At 42.2% G+C, this 19412-nt stretch overlaps 1 protein-coding gene across 2 annotated transcripts in view; it reads left to right on the top strand.

Annotated features, from left to right (window-relative positions):
• The first annotated feature begins 9155 nt into the window (after positions 1 to 9155).
• Positions 9156 to 19412, top strand: part of slc27a6 (solute carrier family 27 member 6) — a 65088-nt gene continuing 54831 nt past the window's right edge. For both annotated transcript variants that reach the window (XM_075456436.1, XM_075456437.1), the window contains exon 1: positions 9156 to 9780. In XM_075456436.1, the coding sequence (XP_075312551.1) occupies positions 9198 to 9780 (583 nt within the window). In that variant the 5' untranslated portion in view covers positions 9156 to 9197. The remainder of the gene's footprint in view (positions 9781 to 19412) is intronic.

Below are 19412 nucleotides of genomic sequence, written 5' to 3'. Positions count from 1 at the left end.
AATAATAATAAAAAGAAGATGACCTTCATGATGCACTTACACAAAGAAAGCTAATGAACACAAAGACATATGTGCCAAGGAATCTCTTGTAACAAAAAAATAAAAAATAAATAATAAAAAAAAAAAATTAGGAATTATGACAACAGTTCGTCCAAAATCCCAAGTTGGGAACAGGCCCATATAGTTGTTTTTGCTTTTTTATTAGTTAAAGATCTAATTGTAAGAAGGTATTGCTTTAATTAACCAAAAAGACAAAAAAAAAATGGTGGTGGAAGAGGGGGTGACACCCTGGGGCAAGTTTTGGAACTATATAAAGGTAAACAACTAGGAATTTTTTTTTTTTGTTTGTTTGTTTTTTTTTTTTTGTGCTTTTCCCAAGTGGGGTCCTGTAATACTCTATGCCTCAGCAGTTAAATATCATCATGTACTCAGCTTGTCTTTGTGTCAGCAGCCTAATTTTGGGACAAATATGTGCAAAGTCGATAATTAGAATTTTTTTTTTTTTTTTTTTTTTTTTTTTTTTACTCATACACTACTTGTTCCTGTATAAAGAAACATGTTTAATTTGCCATGTACCAAGCCTAAGAAAAGTTCAATAAAAAGAAAAATATTTAAGTTAAAAAAAAAAAAAAAAAATGGTTTTCTTTTCAAAAATTTGTGTTTGTGTATGTGAAATTTAGCTTTAAAAATTAGTAAATTAATAAAGAAAATCTTTGGATTCATTTTAGCACTTTGTTGATAGCCAAATAGGACATGTTCCCAGAACAACTGAAAGCTTGCAAAAAATTTTAAATCAATATAATTACAAAAATGTTGCCAGAACTCTTTAGAATGAGGACATAACCAGAACAAATGAGTGATGGACTCGGGGCAAAGATCACAGAAGGTACAGTTCACATTAATTTTTGAGTTGAATTTCTTCAGGTAGTCTTTAGCAGGGTAGATCCTGTGAATGAGTTTATAGGACACTTCTTTTACCTTGTTGGTGAGAATAAAAGGATTTGGGAGCAACCAGGTAGATTTCCAAGATATATCAGACCGAAAACGATTCCAAAATGGAATGACAGCAGGAGTAGAAGTCGTCTCCTTCTGAAACAAGGATCTGATTGATTTGTTGTTGTTACGAAGAAGAGGGTTAAAGCATATTTTACCAACAGGAGAATGTAGAGGAGTAAGAGTTGGAGAATGAAGATAACTGAGTCTTGTCCTCTGTTTGAATAACATGCAAATCTTTGTAGAAATAGCCCCGAAAACTTTTGCGTATTCTCCATAAGAAATGGGAAAATTAAATTTAGATAGGAAATCCTCATAACTTAGAAACATTCCAGTACTGTTAAACAGTTGATCTACCAGAATGTTATGATTAAACCAGGTATCCAAAAAAAAGTTTTGCCACCCGATGTGAGTAGCGCATGAGCACACCGTTGTTTTCTTTTTTTTTTTTTTTTAACAAACTTTATTAGAGCTCTTCAAAAGTATACAAAACAAGTACAGCCAACAATAGGTTGGTCAGACTACAAGCATGTCTTAAAGACATAAAGACCTGGATGACTCAGAACTGTCTGCTTCTAAATTCAGACAAAACTGAAGTCGTTATCTTTGGACCTGAGCGCTTCAGGGAGAAATTGTCTAGCTATATAGTTACTCTAGATGGTATTTCCTTGGCTTCTAGTTCTACTGTGAGGAACCTTGGAGTTATTTTTGACCAGAACTTATCATTTGACTCGCATATAAAACAGGTTTCTAGGACTGCTTTCTTTCATCTTCGTAATATTGTTAAAATCAGGAACATCTTGTCTCAGAGTGATGCAGAAAAACTAATTCATGCATCTGTTACTTCAGGATTGGACTACTGTAATTCTTTATTATTGGGCTGTCCCACATATTCTCTGAAAAGCCTTCAGTTGATCCAAAATGCTGCAGCCAGAGTTCTGATGAGAACTAACAGCAGAGATCATATTTCTCCAGTTTTAGCTTCTCTTCATTGGCTCCCTGTTAAATTCAGAATAGAATTTAAGATTCTTCTCCTCACATATAAAGCTCTTAATGACCGAGCTCCATCATATCTTAAAGATCTCATTGTAAGATATTTTCCTAACAGAGCACTTCGTTCCCAAACTGCAGGTTTACTTGAGGTTCCCAGAGTTTCTAAAAGTAGAATGGGAGGCAGAGCCTTCAGTTATCAGGCCCCTCTCTTGTGGAATAAGCTGCCAGTAAATGTCCGGGAAGCAGACACCCTTTCCACTTTTAAGACCAGGCTTAAAACTTTCCTTTTTTATAAAGCTTATAGTTAGGTCTGTTGAATCTGATAGTGTATCTGCTAATGTGTCTTGTTCTGCCTCCACCTCTGGCACCCTCTATACTTTCATTACCCCCTACCCGAACCAGGGTTTGAATCCCATTCCCGCTTATCTTACCTCTTTTATTTCTCCCCCTACCCGAACCAGGGTTTGCATCCCCACCCCGCTGTGACTGGTGTGCAGTTGGTGAGAGGCTGAGGTAGCTTGTGGCTGTAAAAAGGTGGTTGTTGTGGTGTGAGGAGCAGATCTATATAGGGAGTATAGGGAATTACTCACTGAGTCTGGTCCTTTATTTTATTATTTATTTTTTAGTTAGCACAAGTTTCTTGTGTTTACCTTGAATAGGGATGGCTCAGGTGATCCTGAAACATCCCATAGTTAAGCTGCTATAGGCCTAGACTGCTGGGGGGCCTCATCTGTCACACCTTTCCTCACTTTACTCTCTTTATGTATATGTGATATTATTGTGGTCATTAACTCGTGTTTCCCTGTTCCAACAGAAATCCTTTGAATGGTGTTACAGTGCCGCCGCCGCCGCGGCCCCCTTCCCCCCTCCCCCCCTTTCTGTCTTCTCAAACCCCAGCTGGTGGAGGCGGATGGCCACCCTCCCTGAGTCTGGTTCTGCCAGAGGTTTCTTCCTGTTAAAAGGGAGTCGTTTCTCTCCACAGTCGCCTTAGGCACGCTCAGGCCGGGAGATTGGACCGAAAAACAAAAAGTTTTCAGTGCAATCTGTTGGTTTTCTTAGCTAGGAAATAGTTTTTGAATTGGCTCTATATGAACGAATTGGATTATTTTATGATTATTATTAATTAATTGAATTCCAATTGGCTTGAATTGGACTTATTATCTAAGTGCCTTGAGATGACATTTGTTGTATTTGGCGCTATATAAATAAAAAGGAATGGAATTGAATTGAAGTCAGGGAAGTATTCTTGACAGTGTTACAGTTTACAAAACTGAACGTGAAGTGAAAAAGAAAGGAGGGAAAAAAAAGTACAATAAGAACAAACGTGGCGTGGGCTGAGTATCATATTTAAAACAGCAAGGATTTAGCAATACTTTGATAGATCACATTTGTTTTCTTGTTTGGATTAGAGACATATTTAAGTGATTTAAAATATTGAACAAAGTAGTTTAGAAAGACAGTAAACAGCGGAACAGTATCTTTCCATTTGCATGTATGAATAAAATATTTGCTCAAAATGATCACACGATTAATGACATCAGAGACATCAGAGTCCAGGTTGTCCATGAAAAAAAGAATGTCCTTAGAAGTGAAAAAAGGAATATTAGAAATTTTAAGCGAGACCCAACTATGAATATCAGAGCAGAAAACTTTAACATGTTGACAGCTGTAAAAAAGATGATCTGTAGTTTCTATTTCAGAGGAGCAGAAGACACATGGATCAGAATCAAACTTAAATCTTCTATGTTAAAAATCTCCAACGGGGTACACATCAGATATAATTTTGAAGTGGGTTTCTTTTACCTTAGGAGGAATTGGATATTTCATATAAAGAGAAAATGACTTCTTTTTAAAGGCATCATCTAGGTCTTGTCTTTTATTGTTGACATTAAAATGACAAAATATTTTTTGTTTAAAGGCTAGGGAGACCAATCTGTTACTACATCTTTTATCTTGAAGCGATACATTATCAATTGTCAGCGAGATCAAGCTAGTGTTGATTGAAGAATATTGCATGGTACTTTGGATAAGATTAAGTAATGGTATGGGAATTGCTTTACAAACCTTGTTATAACTATTACGTGAACTCTCTATCTTATATTTCTTTATAAAGTCATCGTATGACAACAGCATTCCATCTGTATATAACAAATCATGAATAAAACATATGCCGTTATCATACCAATCAGATTTAAACAGAGACTGGTCAGTCCTAGCGCTGAGCTAGCAGAGAGGGGTTAGCTCAAATAGTTACAGATTTCAGCACAGCCCTTTTACATACTCTCTGACTAGCCTCTGGTTTAGCTTTGGTTGTTGTTAGCGGCACCAGGTTAGCACTCTGGCACAGTGGACGAGTGCCGTAAAGCAGCCGGTCGTAATCAGCCGTGCGTTCTTCAGCGTCTATGTTCTTCAGATTCCGTTAGCTAGATGCTAGCGGATACTGACTCGCAAATGCCAGACCTGTAAGAAAACAGAAAGCTATAACTCCCAGGTTATTGTACTTTCGATATAAATCCACATCCCTCTGTCAGAAATCATAGTATTATTTTCAGGTTTCAGCCGCTAGCGGGGACATTTTTTGAGTTATTAGCGCCAGCCCTATGGAAAATGGTCATTCTGCACTCGCTCGCCAGCGCCCCCAGAGAAAATCAACTAAACTGCAGCCAAATTTTTTATAATGGGGCGAATAGGAAGTGGAACGGCTGTCTGTAAAAGGCCTATAGAGACTCTCTGCCACAGCCCTTTTACAGACAGCCGTTCCACTTCCTATTCGCCCCATTATAAAAAATTTGGCTGCAGTTCAGTTGATTTTGTCTGGGGGCGCTGGCGAGCGAGTGCAGAATGACCATTTTCCATAGGGCTGGCGCTAATAACTCAAAAAATGTCCCCGCTAGCGGCTGAAACCTGAAAATAATACTGTAATTTCTGACAGAGGGATGTGGATTTATATAGAAAGTACAATAACCTGGGAGTTATAGCTTTCTGTTTTCTTACAGGTCTGGCATTTGCGAGTCAGTATCTGCTAGCATCTAGCTAACGGAATCTGAAGAACGCACGGCTGATTACGACCGGCTGCTTTACGGCACTCGTCCACTGTGCCAGAGTGCTAACCTGGTGCCGCTAACAACAACCAAAGCTAAACCAGAGGCTAGTCAGAGAGTATGTAAAAGGGCTGTGCTGAAATCTGTAACTATTTGAGCAAACCCCTCTCTGCTAGCTCAGCGCTAGGACTGACCATGCCGTAAAGTCATGCCACATGCGTGACGTCACTCGGAATGCAATACTGACAATAAATGTGTATTTTAAACAAATCTAGTGAGTCTAAAAAAATCAAACCAAGTGCCGTTTGAAAGGATAATTTATCCTGCCTTTAGGAAAATTAAAATGAAAAAATATAAAAAATTATATCCAAAGCAATGGCTGGATCTAAGGTGGATTTCATAGTACCACCATAGAGTTCGGCGTGCTCTGCACTGCTTCGTTGGCGCCCCTAGAGTGCAGTACCACCCGGAAATAGCCGCCAGTTTTCCCTCTCCTCATAATAGAGACTCTCTGCTCTCTGCTCTCTGCTACAGAGCCTCCTCCATACCGACGGCAGTCCATTTCCGCTTTGGGCGGAAGTAACAAACGGTCCAGGCGGCGCGAGGGAAATGTGCTCCCTGACAGCGTCTCACAGGCGGTCTCCAGAAGCTTTGTTCATTTATTCACAGATTCAGACATAAATGTTTCCTCTTGAATGAGTTCGGCAATTTTGAGAAAGCAGTCAAATCAAATGTGTTTATACTAAAGGCAATTTTGATGTATATTTTGCCTTTTTAGACAACTGATGGTGGAGAACAATTCACAACAAAGAAAGAAAACTATCGTTTAAGTGACGACATAACCGGTATTCCCACGAGAAGTTGTTACCTGTGTCTGACATCTTTCCGTCGCCCCGCCTCCAACTTTTCCCTTACCTGTGACTCACAACCAGAGCCTCACAGATGCAGAGTTCCGACACTGTTGAACTCACCGAAACTTGGTCACGTGGTTCATGTGGCTCAACGCAGAGCTGTCAGTCGGTTTGAACGGGATGCATAATTATCAAAAATAACTATTTTCTCCGCCATTTTCGGTAAATATTGACCAATAATGTGCATTGATTAGCACTCTGACTGTATTTGATCAAAGCGTTAGTTCTGGGAGCGGCAGAAACTCAACATTTATCACTGAGGGAGCGAGACTGCAAACACATAGGTGAATACATTTACAGATTATATTTAACGATTAAAAATAGGTGTTAATTATTCTATATTTAATTTTTTGCTTTTCATGTGATACACATATACAATACAATGCACATATCTGTAACCCTGTTTATTGTGCCTGGAGCCAGAAAACTATTGTAAAATACTAATTAATTGATTAAAATATGAATCTAAATCAAACTTTTTCTGGTTAAAACGATTAGTTTTATTTGATATGATATAAACCAAGTGTATGATGATAAAGAGTCACTAAAAGTCTTGTACCATTCCGCTGTAAAGCCATCAGAACCTGGAGACTTATTGGGTTTGAGTCCAGAGATTGGCTTTTGGAGTTCTCCTACAGTCACATTTATTCTGCTCCTCTGGAATTGTTGAGAGATTAAGTGATGCAAGCAGAGATTCAGGTGACTTATCCCCCTTACTGGCCATCCGGGCATATAGGTTTTTGTAATATTTTTCCAAAAGAAATGTGAATGCCTTGTAACTGGTGTTTCATTTGTTTGGTGTTTGGGTCTTTAGTTTTCTGCCCTCTCTGCTTGTTGTTTTCTTCATTTTTCTGCCAGAATCTCTGTTTCAGAAAGGTTCATTTTTTTTTAATGTCTGCCTCTTAAATTTCTTTAATCTGATTTTTTATTTCCCATATTTTCCAATCTTCCCATCTTTTTGATGTTTTTTTCAGGTTCCCCAAGTCTTTTTTTAGTTGATCCAATTTTTCCTGTCCTGTCCTAACGCTTTCTTTTGTAGTGCCAGTTTCGCAATGATTTTCCCTCTCCAAACAGCCTTACCTGCATCCCACACCATAAGGGGGGGACATGTCTCTATTAGCGTTTTCTGACAGGTATAACTAACAGGTATAAGGTTCTTCCTTCATTTTTCCCCTGAGTACATTTAAATTGAGTCGCCAGGAAAAGTTATTTTTGCTGATTTTTAAATTTAAATCTAGGTATACGGTCTGAGAAGTCCATTATCCCAATTTTACATGACCTTACAAAACCAATATCTTTCTTGTACATAAAAAAAGAATCAATCCTTGAATAAGTATTATGTGGTGAGGAGTAGCAGGTGTAGTCTGTGGTTATGGGATTGAACTCCCTCCATACATCAGTGATACTCTTCTCTCTTATCATCTGTCTCACCCTTTTGCCTACAGAATTATTCTGAGTCTGAGTTAAGCCACTTACCTCTGAGCTATGAAGCATTCAGGCAGTGTGCCCCAGGGCAGCTGTGGCTACAATCCAGTAGTCTGCCACCATCAGCATAGCACTTTGAGATTCCGTATGAAATGAAAAGTGCTTTACAAATGTAATTGATTATTATTATTATTATTATTCAGGCAGAAAAAAGGCTCCTAACTGAAGGGGTGGACCAGTATTGTGTCCACACAGAACCAGAGCATGTCTCCAGCGACTGAAGTCTGGACTGAGAGCCCTGCCTCGTTTTTGGTTTGATTACCCTGAATTATTCTGGGAGTTTGGTTTTAGTTATTTGGAAAATGTCTATGACTCTGATATGATGTGCTTTCTGTTTTGAACATGGAAGAATAAAGTTATTTACACACACACACACACACACACATATTAAATAAACCAATGGAAGGCGCTCCAGTGCTTCCTCATTATTTCCTTTAGCAGAGGAACACTTGATAGTCCTTCAGCAGAACTTTTAAGAAGCCAAAGCTCATTATATTCATGCAGTCGTCCAAACTGGGATTTGTGTGGATAAATAAAGGAGGTTCCACTTTAGTTCCACTTTGAAACCACTTGTAGTCTCAGTCCGTTCCCAGCTGAGTGTGTGCTTGGATTCTTGTGCTGTCCTCAGTCCTTCAGGACTTCTCATCTCATCTTCTTCTCTGAACCATCCAGGTCCATGAGCACAGCTATCTGACTGATAACATGCACCGCGGGCGGCAGCGCGACGCTGCGCAGCCGCAGTAAGCACCCTCTCGCGCTGACCCTGACGTGAAACGCACGTAAGAAGTGAAGTGCTTCTCGGCCGCTCCTCAACTGTTGGCCGGAGACAGAAGTCTAACCCGCCCTGCTCTGCCTCTGATTGTCACCTTAGGTCCTTCCCTATCTAATCCCAGAGCCCCTGCTAATCCTTATCTCCTGCTGCACGAGCCCCTGGGGCAACGCTTCTCCGATAAATGTGAACGAGCCTGCAGGAGTGGGATGGCCCGAGCAGAAGAGTCACTGAGCCTCCTCCCACCCAACAACAAGTGTCACATGATTTCACTCAGAGTCCCACCGCCAGCCGGAAAGGAAATGGAGCTCTGACTCTCCCTTTCAAAATAAAATGCTGTCTTCTTCTGCCGCAGAAATGTCTGTCTCTCCCTCAGAGTCTTTTATCTGTTCTGTCAGATAAGTTCTGGGGTTTCTGTCCTGCCCCCCCCGTGTTCTGGGCCCCCCGTGTCCTGGGCCCTCTGTGCTCTATGGGCCCTCTGTGCTCTATGGGCCCTCTGTGCTCTGGGTCCTCTGTGCTCTGGGTCCTCTGTGCTCTGGGCCCTCTGTGCTCTGGGTCCTCTGTGCTCTGGGTCCTCTGTGCTCTGGGCCCTCTGTGCTCTGGGCCCTCTGTGCTCTATGGGCCCTCTGTGCTCTGGGCCCTCTGTGCTCTGGGCCCTCTGTGCTCTGGGCCCTCTGTGCTCTATGGGCCCTCTGTGCTCTGGGCCCTCTGTGCTCTGGGCCCTCTGTGCTCTATGGGCCCTCTGTGCTCTGGGCCCTCTGTGCTCTATGGGCCCTCTGTGCTCTGGGCCCTCTGTGCTCTATGGGCCCTCTGTGCTCTGGGTCCTCTGTGCTCTGGGCCCTCTGTGCTCTATGGGCCCTCTGTGCTCTGGGCCCTCTGTGCTCTGGGTCCTCTGAGTCCACCTGGTGCTTTTATTGTGACGGGACCGCAGGTCGCATTTCCGGCTCGTGCTGGCTGGCTTGATGCTTGTGGACTTGGCTTACATCACGCAGGCTGTGTGTGTTTATGACACGGAGCACGCGGCAGTGTGCGCACTGGACATCTCCCCTCAGTGTCATCCACAGAGCCCCCGTGTCCTTGCGCTGCCGTCCAGCCGCCACCATGACGCTGTCTCTGGGATGGATCTCCGCTGTGGCCGCGGGTGTTTTTTCCCTCCGCGTCCTACAGAAACTCTGCTTCCCGTACTTCTGGAGGGACCTGCTCTTCCTGCTGAGGCTGCTCAGGTACGGCGTGAAGCTGGAAGTGTTCAAACTGACATCCAGCGTGTGCACGGTCCTGGACAGGTTCATCGAGCAGGCGCAGCGCATCCCCGACAAGCCGTTCGTTATCTCTGATGGAGCCGTGCACACCTACCGGGACATCGAGCAGCGCAGCAACAGGCTGGCCCATGTTTTCCTGGAGGAAGTCCGCCTGAGGAAAGGCGACTGTGTTGCCTTGCTCATGAGCAACGAGCCCGACTTCCTCTGCGTGTGGTTTGCTTTGGCCAAGGTCGGCTGCTCGGTGGCTTTCCTCAACATTAACATCAAATCAAAGTCCCTGCTGCACTGCTTCAACTGCTGCGGAGCCAGAACTCTGATAGTTGGTTCAGGTAAAGCGCGCACCTCACACCCGATCCCTTTACCTGCCCGAGGCGCCACGCGCACCACCCAACCCTAACCCGCGGTGATGTTTCAGTCTTCTTCTGACACACAGTGTCGGAACATTGGGGATAAATGGCATGGTGTGAGGACACTTTATTCTCTCAGAGCTCCTTGTTGCTTCAGGATTTGACGCGAAACTTAAGAAAAACTGGTTCTTCCTCCCGGGCTTTGATTTACAGTTCCCGCCGTCAGTCAGGTCGTAGTTTGACTAACCAGCCAGCCATTTAAAGTGGAGACAGAAGGATGTTAACATCCAGCTTTCTGCATCTCTGACTCCCCACCTTCTGAGAACAGCTGTTAGGCTGACATCATCACCCACTGCCACTTAAGGAAGTAACCAGAATAATTATTATTAGACATTGTCTGGAAGGTCAATAATAACAGAATGCAAAGATTTGCAAATATCATTAATGTTATGAAAAATATCATTTTTGTGAAAAATATCAGCTCATCTTGAGTTTGACGGGAGGAACAGGTCTTTACAGGTCATTGACAGGTCAATAAAAGATGGGAAAGTAAGAGCTGGAGGGGATGCCCCAGCTTTTTGGGAATTGGGATTTCATGTGTGGAAGCTTAACGGAGGGCAGTGGGGTCCAGAATGTGAAACAGACTTCTGTTTTATCAAACAGCTGCAGTTACGTGTGTTTGCTTCAAAGTTTCATGGATACAAAACTAAACTTATGAAGATGTCATAAAGTTTCCCACTTTAACTGATGAACAAACAGGAAGTGGCTGCTTATTTCACAGCTTTCAGATAAATGATGCTCCTTCACTGAAGCACATGTTCCGCTTCATTGTTCTTCTGCTTCTGACGTGAGTTTATATTCATAGTTACGTTCCCCAACCCATGAACAGACAGAAAGTGCACGTGTTGGTCCTGTGGACACCTCCACTGGGACTGAAGCCTGCGGAGTAGATGGATCATTGCTCATCCTGACCTGTTAGCCGTGTCTCCCTCAGAAGAGTCTGGAGATGCATCTTAACACGTAGGAATATCCTTCCAGTTCCAGCTCAATTTTTGATAAATGGAAGATTAGTATTTCCTGTTTACATTTGTATTTATACTTTATTATTTGATTACTTATTTTTCATTGGACTTATTTTATTGACACATGAATTCTCCACAGATGCAGGCAGGAATGTATTGGGGAGACTATACTGCTCTGTGAGGCAGTGTGATCAGTAAGAAGAGCTTTCTTCATATTATGAGTAATTAGCAATGACTTGCTTAAATGAAATGTAAGGAAGAAAGAAAGAAAGAAAGCCTTTCCAGAAACGGATCCCTTTTTAAAAAATACCTTATTAGGTATAATTCCTTTTTGTCGTGTAATTAAAAAGTAAAAGGCAGAAAAGTCAGAAACTGTTGCACTGAGGAAACCAGAACCAACAAGTGTCTGTCATTTTTATCAATCACTACCAAAAGTGATTGAACTAGTTTTTCTTTGTTTGGGCGGCTGACTTATTCATGTGCTCGTTGTTTTAGCCAAAAACATTTAATTTGAAGTGTTCTTCAATTGCTTCCAACCTGTGAGACATTTCAAAACTTTAGAAAACCAAAGCAAGCTTTTTACTCTTTGAACGATAAAAACACATCTTTTCTAACTCACCTGTGAATCAGTGATGAGCTGACTCCTTAATTAATGTGGTCAACTCTGAAAACCTCCAAGCTTTCTCCCATCTACAAAGGCGAAAAGCACCAACTTGTAGCATTTTTAATATGTAACTTCTGGTTCAACAATAATGAGGCAAAGTCAAATGTCGTTCAGTCATATTCAGCTTTGAGCCAGTTTTGACTGAAAGAAGCCTGTTGGTGCAGTTAATAGGATTCACCACGCTGCAGCCATGTGACAGGATGACAGATCATTGCTCAACCAAACAAGCATGATGTTGGTCCGGGACACTGTCCTCATTACAACCCCGGTGCCACAGGACAAGGATCCACCCAACAGCAGGAACCGTGTGTCGTAACGCTCGCTGTCATGTCATGTAAAAACACATTTTCATCAGAAATGTTAACATTATTCACTCCTTTTCTTTTAACCACATAAGATTTACAAGTAGTCTCAGCCAAGATGGGCAGCATCTCTATAGAATAAACTAAATATGTGCACGTACATGCTAACTTATTTTGAATAAACCAAAAGAGATTAGAAATCAAAGCCAATAGATTAAGACTTTTTAACTGTGGACTTCATCAAAGGTCAGAAATAAATGGTATTATTGCTCAGTCATAACAACTGCATTCAGATGTGCCTGCAAACAATATGTCTAAAGGGAGATGGTGTGACCAGCTGTCCAAGATAAGTAAGGGCCAAGTGCAGCTGCAGAGAGGAGCACCTTTAAACGCCAGCCCAGTAGAGACGACAGGTACAGTTCAAAGGAAACGTTGGGAGTGGAGACAGTAGCTTCCCATGGCATTAAGAACCATACAGGTCTGTAGGTAAGACAGGAACACGTGTAAGAGAAGGCCAAGCGGACCATCCCGCCCTGACATGCACAGGGGTCCATTACTTCATTAAAGTCAGTGTCCCAGTTATGAAAGCAGTGCGAGGATACATGCATTCAGATGACAGATTACAGAACACATTGTTTTGGACTCAAACAAACCTAACAGTCTTATGAGCATAAAGTGCCTTTATGCTAACACTTTATGGAAACTCCACTTTGCTTTCACACACTGAGATCTGCTGATGAATAAGGCTGGTCTGTGCTGGGAACTGCTCCAGCTGATTATGCAAAGAAGAACGCTGTGAAAGCAGCTCAACATAATGAACAACACCGCTCAACATAATGAACAACACCGCTCAACATGATGAACAACACCGCTCAACATAATGAACAACACAGCTCAACATGATGAACAACACCGCTCAACATAATGAACAACACCGCTCAACATGATGAACAACACCGCTCAACATGATGAACAACACCGCTCAACATGATGAACAACACCGCTCAACATGATGAACAACACCGCTCAACATAATGAACAACACCGCTCAACATGATGAACAACACAGCTCAACATGATGAACAACACCGCTCAACATGATGAACAACACCGCTCAACATGATGAACAACACCGCTCAACATGATGAACAACACCGCTCAACATGATGAACAACACCGCTCAACATAATGAACAACACCGCTCAACATGATGAACAACACAGCTCAACATAATGAACAACACCGCTCAACATAATGAACAACACCGCTCAACATAATGAACAACACCGCTCAACATGATGAACAACACAGCTCAACATGGTGAACAACACCGCTCAACATGATGAACAACACAGCTCAACATGATGAACAACACCGCTCAACATGATGAACAACACCGCTCAACATAATGAACAACACAGCTCAACATGATGAACAACACCGCTCAACATAATGAACAACACCGCTCAACATGATGAACAACACCGCTCAACATAATGAACAACACCGCTCAACATGATGAACAACACCGCTCAACATGATGAACAACACCGCTCAACATAATGAACAACACCGCTCAACATAATGAACAACACCGCTCAACATGATGAACAACACCGCTCAACATGATGAACAACACCGCTCAACATGATGAACAACACCGCTCAACATGATGAACAACACCGCTCAACATGATGAACAACACAGCTCAACATGATGAACAACACAGCTCAACATGATGAACAACACAGCTCAACATGATGAACAACACAGCTCAACATAATGAACAACACCGCTAAACATGATGAACAACACCGCTCAACATGATGAACAACACAGCTCAACATGGTGAACAACACCGCTCAACATAATGAACAACACCGCTCAACATGATGAACAACACAGCTCAACATGGTGAACAACACCGCTCAACATAATGAACAACACCGCTCAACATGATGAACAACACCGCTCAACATGATGAACAACACCGCTCAACATGATGAACAACACAGCTCAACATAATGAACAACACAGCTCAACATGATGAACAACACCGCTCAACATGATGAACAACACCGCTCAACATGATGAACAACACCGCTCAACATGATGAACAACACCGCTCAACATGATGAACAACACCGCTCAACATAATGAACAACACAGCTCAACATGATGAACAACACCGCTCAACATAATGAACAACACCGCTCAACATAATGAACAACACAGCTCAACATAATGAACAACACAGCTCAACATGATGAACAACACCGCTCAACATAATGAACAACACCGCTCAACATGATGAACAACACCGCTCAACATGATGAACAACACCGCTCAACATGATGAACAACACCGCTCAACATGATGAACAACACCGCTCAACATGATGAACAACACCGCTCAACATAATGAACAACACAGCTCAACATAATGAACAACACCGCTCAACATGATGAACAACACCGCTCAACATGATGAACAACACAGCTCAACATGATGAACAACACCGCTCAACATAATGAACAACACAGCTCAACATAATGAACAACACCGCTCAACATGATGAACAACACCGCTCAACATGATGAACAACACCGCTCAACATAATGAACAACACCGCTCAACATGATGAACAACACAGCTCAACATGATGAACAACATAGCTCAACATGATGAACAACACCGCTCAACATGATGAACAACACCGCTCAACATAATGAACAACACCGCTCAACATAATGAACAACACCGCTCAACATGATGAACAACACCGCTCAACATAATGAACAACACAGCTCAACATAATGAACAACATAGCTCAACATGATGAACAACACCGCTCAACATGATGAACAACACCGCTCAACATAATGAACAACACCGCTCAACATAATGAACAACACCGCTCAACATGATGAACAACACCGCTCAACATAATGAACAACACCGCTCAACATGATGAACAACACAGCTCAACATGATGAACAACACCGCTCAACATGATGAACAACACAGCTCAACATGATGAACAACACAGCTCAACATGATGAACAACACCGCTCAACATAATGAACAACACAGCTCAACATAATGAACAACACCGCTCAACATAATGAACAACACCGCTCAACATGATGAACAACACAGCTCAACATAATGAACAACACCGCTCAACATGATGAACAACACCGCTCAACATGATGAACAACACCGCTCAACATGATGAACAACACCGCTCAACATGATGAACAACACAGCTCAACATGCTCAACATGATGAACAACACCGCTCAACATGATGAACAACACCGCTCAACATGATGAACAACACCGCTCAACATGATGAACAACACCGCTCAACATGATGAACAACACCGCTCAACATAATGAACAACACCGCTCAACATAATGAACAACACCGCTCAACATAATGAACAACACCGCTCAACATGATGAACAACACCGCTCAACATGATGAACAACACCGCTCAACATGATGAACAACACCGCTCAACATAATGAACAACACCGCTCAACATGATGAACAACACCGCTCAACATGATGAACAACACAGCTCAACATGCTCAACATGATGAACAACACCGCTCAACATGATGAACAACACCGCTCAACATGATGAACAACACCGCTCAACATGATGAACAACACCGCTCAACATAATGAACAACACCGCTCAACATAATGAACAACACCGCTCAACATGATGAACAACACCGCTCAACATAATGAACAACACCGCTCAACATAATGAACAACACCGCTCAACATAATGAACAACACCGCTCAACATAATGAACAACACAGCTCAACATGATGAACAACACCGCTCAACATAATGAACAACACCGCTCAACATGATGAACAACACCGCTCAACATAATGAACAACACAGCTCAACATGATGAACAACACTGCTCAACATGATGAACAACACAGCTCAACATAATGAACAACACCGCTCAACATAATGAACAACACCGCTCAACATAATGAACAACACCGCTCAACATAATGAACAACACCGCTCAACATGATGAACAACACCGCTCAACATAATGAACAACACCGCTCAACATGATGAACAACACCGCTCAACATAATGAACAACACAGCTCAACATGATGAACAACACTGCTCAACATAATGAACAACACAGCTCAACATAATGAACAACACCGCTCAACATAATGAACAACACCGCTCAACATAATGAACAACACCGCTCAACATAATGAACAACACCGCTCAACATGATGAACAACACCGCTCAACATAATGAACAACACCGCTCAACATGATGAACAACACCGCTCAACATAATGAACAACACAGCTCAACATGATGAACAACACTGCTCAACATGATGAACAACACCGCTCAACATAATGAACAACACCGCTCAACATGATGAACAACACAGCTCAACATGATGAACAACACAGCTCAACATGATGAACAACACCGCTCAACATGATGAACAACACCGCTCAACATAATGAACAACACAGCTCAACATAATGAACAACACCGCTCAACATAATGAACAACACAGCTCAACATGATGAACAACACCGCTCAACATGATGAACAACACCGCTCAACATAATGAACAACACCGCTCAACATGATGAACAACACCGCTCAACATGATGAACAACACCGCTCAACATAATGAACAACACCGCTCAACATGATGAACAACACCGCTCAACATGATGAACAACACAGCTCAACATGGTGAACAACACCGCTCAACATAATGAACAACACCGCTCAACATGATGAACAACACCGCTCAACATGATGAACAACACCGCTCAACATGATGAACAACACCGCTCAACATGATGAACAACACCGCTCAACATGATGAACAACATAGCTCAACATGATGAACAACACCGCTCAACATGATGAACAACACCGCTCAACATGATGAACAACACCGCTCAACATAATGAACAACACCGCTCAACATAATGAACAACACCGCTCAACATGATGAACAACACAGCTCAACATGATGAACAACACCGCTCAACATGATGAACAACACCGCTCAACATAATGAACAACACCGCTCAACATGATGAACAACACAGCTCAACATAATGAACAACATAGCTCAACATAATGAACAACATAGCTCAACATGATGAACAACACCGCTCAACATGATGAACAACACCGCTCAACATAATGAACAACATAGCTCAACATAATGAACAACATAGCTCAACATGATGAACAACACCGCTCAACATGATGAACAACACCGCTCAACATAATGAACAACACAGCTCAACATGATGAACAACACCGCTCAACATGATGAACAACACCGCTCAACATGATGAACAACACCGCTCAACATGATGAACAACACCGCTCAACATAATGAACAACACCGCTCAACATAATGAACAACATAGCTCAACATGATGAACAACACCGCTCAACATGATGAACAACACTGCTCAACATGATGAACAACACCGCTCAACATGATGAACAACACCGCTCAACATAATGAACAACACCGCTCAACATAATGAACAACACCGCTCAACATGATGAACAACACAGCTCAACATAATGAACAACACAGCTCAACATGATGAACAACACCGCTCAACATGATGAACAACACCGCTCAACATAATGAACAACACCGCTCAACATGATGAACAACACCGCTCAACATGATGAACAACACAGCTCAACATGGTGAACAACACCGCTCAACATAATGAACAACACCGCTCAACATAATGAACAACACCGCTCAACATGATGAACAACACAGCTCAACATGATGAACAACACCGCTCAACATGATGAACAACACCGCTCAACATGATGAACAACACCGCTCAACATAATGAACAACATAGCTCAACATGATGAACAACACCGCTCAACATGATGAACAACACCGCTCAACATGATGAACAACACCGCTCAACATAATGAACAACACCGCTCAACATGATGAACAACACAGCTCAACATGGTGAACAACACCGCTCAACATAATGAACAACACCGCTCAACATAATGAACAACACCGCTCAACATGATGAACAACACCGCTCAACATAATGAACAACACCGCTCAACATAATGAACAACATAGCTCAACATGATGAACAACACCGCTCAACATGATGAACAACACCGCTCAACATGATGAACAACACAGCTCAACATAATGAACAACACCGCTCAACATAATGAACAACACCGCTCAACATAATGAACAACACCGCTCAACATAATGAACAACACCGCTCAACATGATGAACAACACAGCTCAACATAATGAACAACACAGCTCAACATGATGAACAACACCGCTCAACATGATGAACAACACCGCTCAACATGATGAACAACACAGCTCAACATGATGAACAACACCGCTCAACATGATGAACAACACCGCTCAACATGATGAACAACACAGCTCAACATGATGAACAACACCGCTCAACATGATGAACAACACAGCTCAACATAATGAACAACACCGCTCAACATAATGAACAACACCGCTCAACATAATGAACAACACAGCTCAACATAATGAACAACACAGCTCAACATGATGAACAACACCGCTCAACATGATGAACAACACCGCTCAACATGATGAACAACACAGCTCAACATAATGAACAACACCGCTCAACATGATGAACAACACCGCTCAACATGATGAACAACACAGCTCAACATGATGAACAACACCGCTCAACATGATGAACAACACCGCTCAACATGATGAACAACACCGCTCAACATAATGAACAACACCGCTCAACATGATGAACAACACAGCTCAACATGATGAACAACACCGCTCAACATGATGAACAACACCGCTCAACATGATGAACAACACAGCTCAACATGATGAACAACACCGCTCAACATAATGAACAACACCGCTCAACATAATGAACAACACAGCTCAACATGATGAACAACACCGCTCAACATAATGAACAACACCGCTCAACATAATGAACAACACAGCTCAACATGATGAACAACACCGCTCAACATGATGAACAACACCGCTCAACATGATGAACAACACAGCTCAACATAATGAACAACACCGCTCAACATGATGAACAACACCGCTCAACATGATGAACAACACCGCTCAACATGATGAACAACACAGCTCAACATGATGAACAACACCGCTCAACATAATGAACAACACCGCTCAACATGATGAACAACACCGCTCAACATGATGAACAACACAGCTCAACATGATGAACAACACCGCTCAACATGATGAACAACACAGCTCAACATGATGAACAACACAGCTCAACATGATGAACAACACCGCTCAACATGATGAACAACACAGCTCAACATGATGAACAACACCGCTCAACATAATGAACAACACAGCTCAACATAATGAACAACACTGCTCAACATAATGAACAACACCGCTCAACATGATGAACAACACCGCTCAACATGATGAACAACACCGCTCAACATAATGAACAACACAGCTCAACATAATGAACAACACCGCTCAACATGATGAACAACACAGCTCAA

Source organism: Odontesthes bonariensis, chromosome 22 (genome assembly GCF_027942865.1).
Source record: "Odontesthes bonariensis isolate fOdoBon6 chromosome 22, fOdoBon6.hap1, whole genome shotgun sequence".
In the NCBI taxonomy this organism is placed as follows: Eukaryota; Metazoa; Chordata; class Actinopteri; order Atheriniformes; family Atherinopsidae; genus Odontesthes; species Odontesthes bonariensis.
Note: the sequence above shows the minus strand (reverse complement) of the source record. Positions and strands in the feature narration are given on the sequence as shown.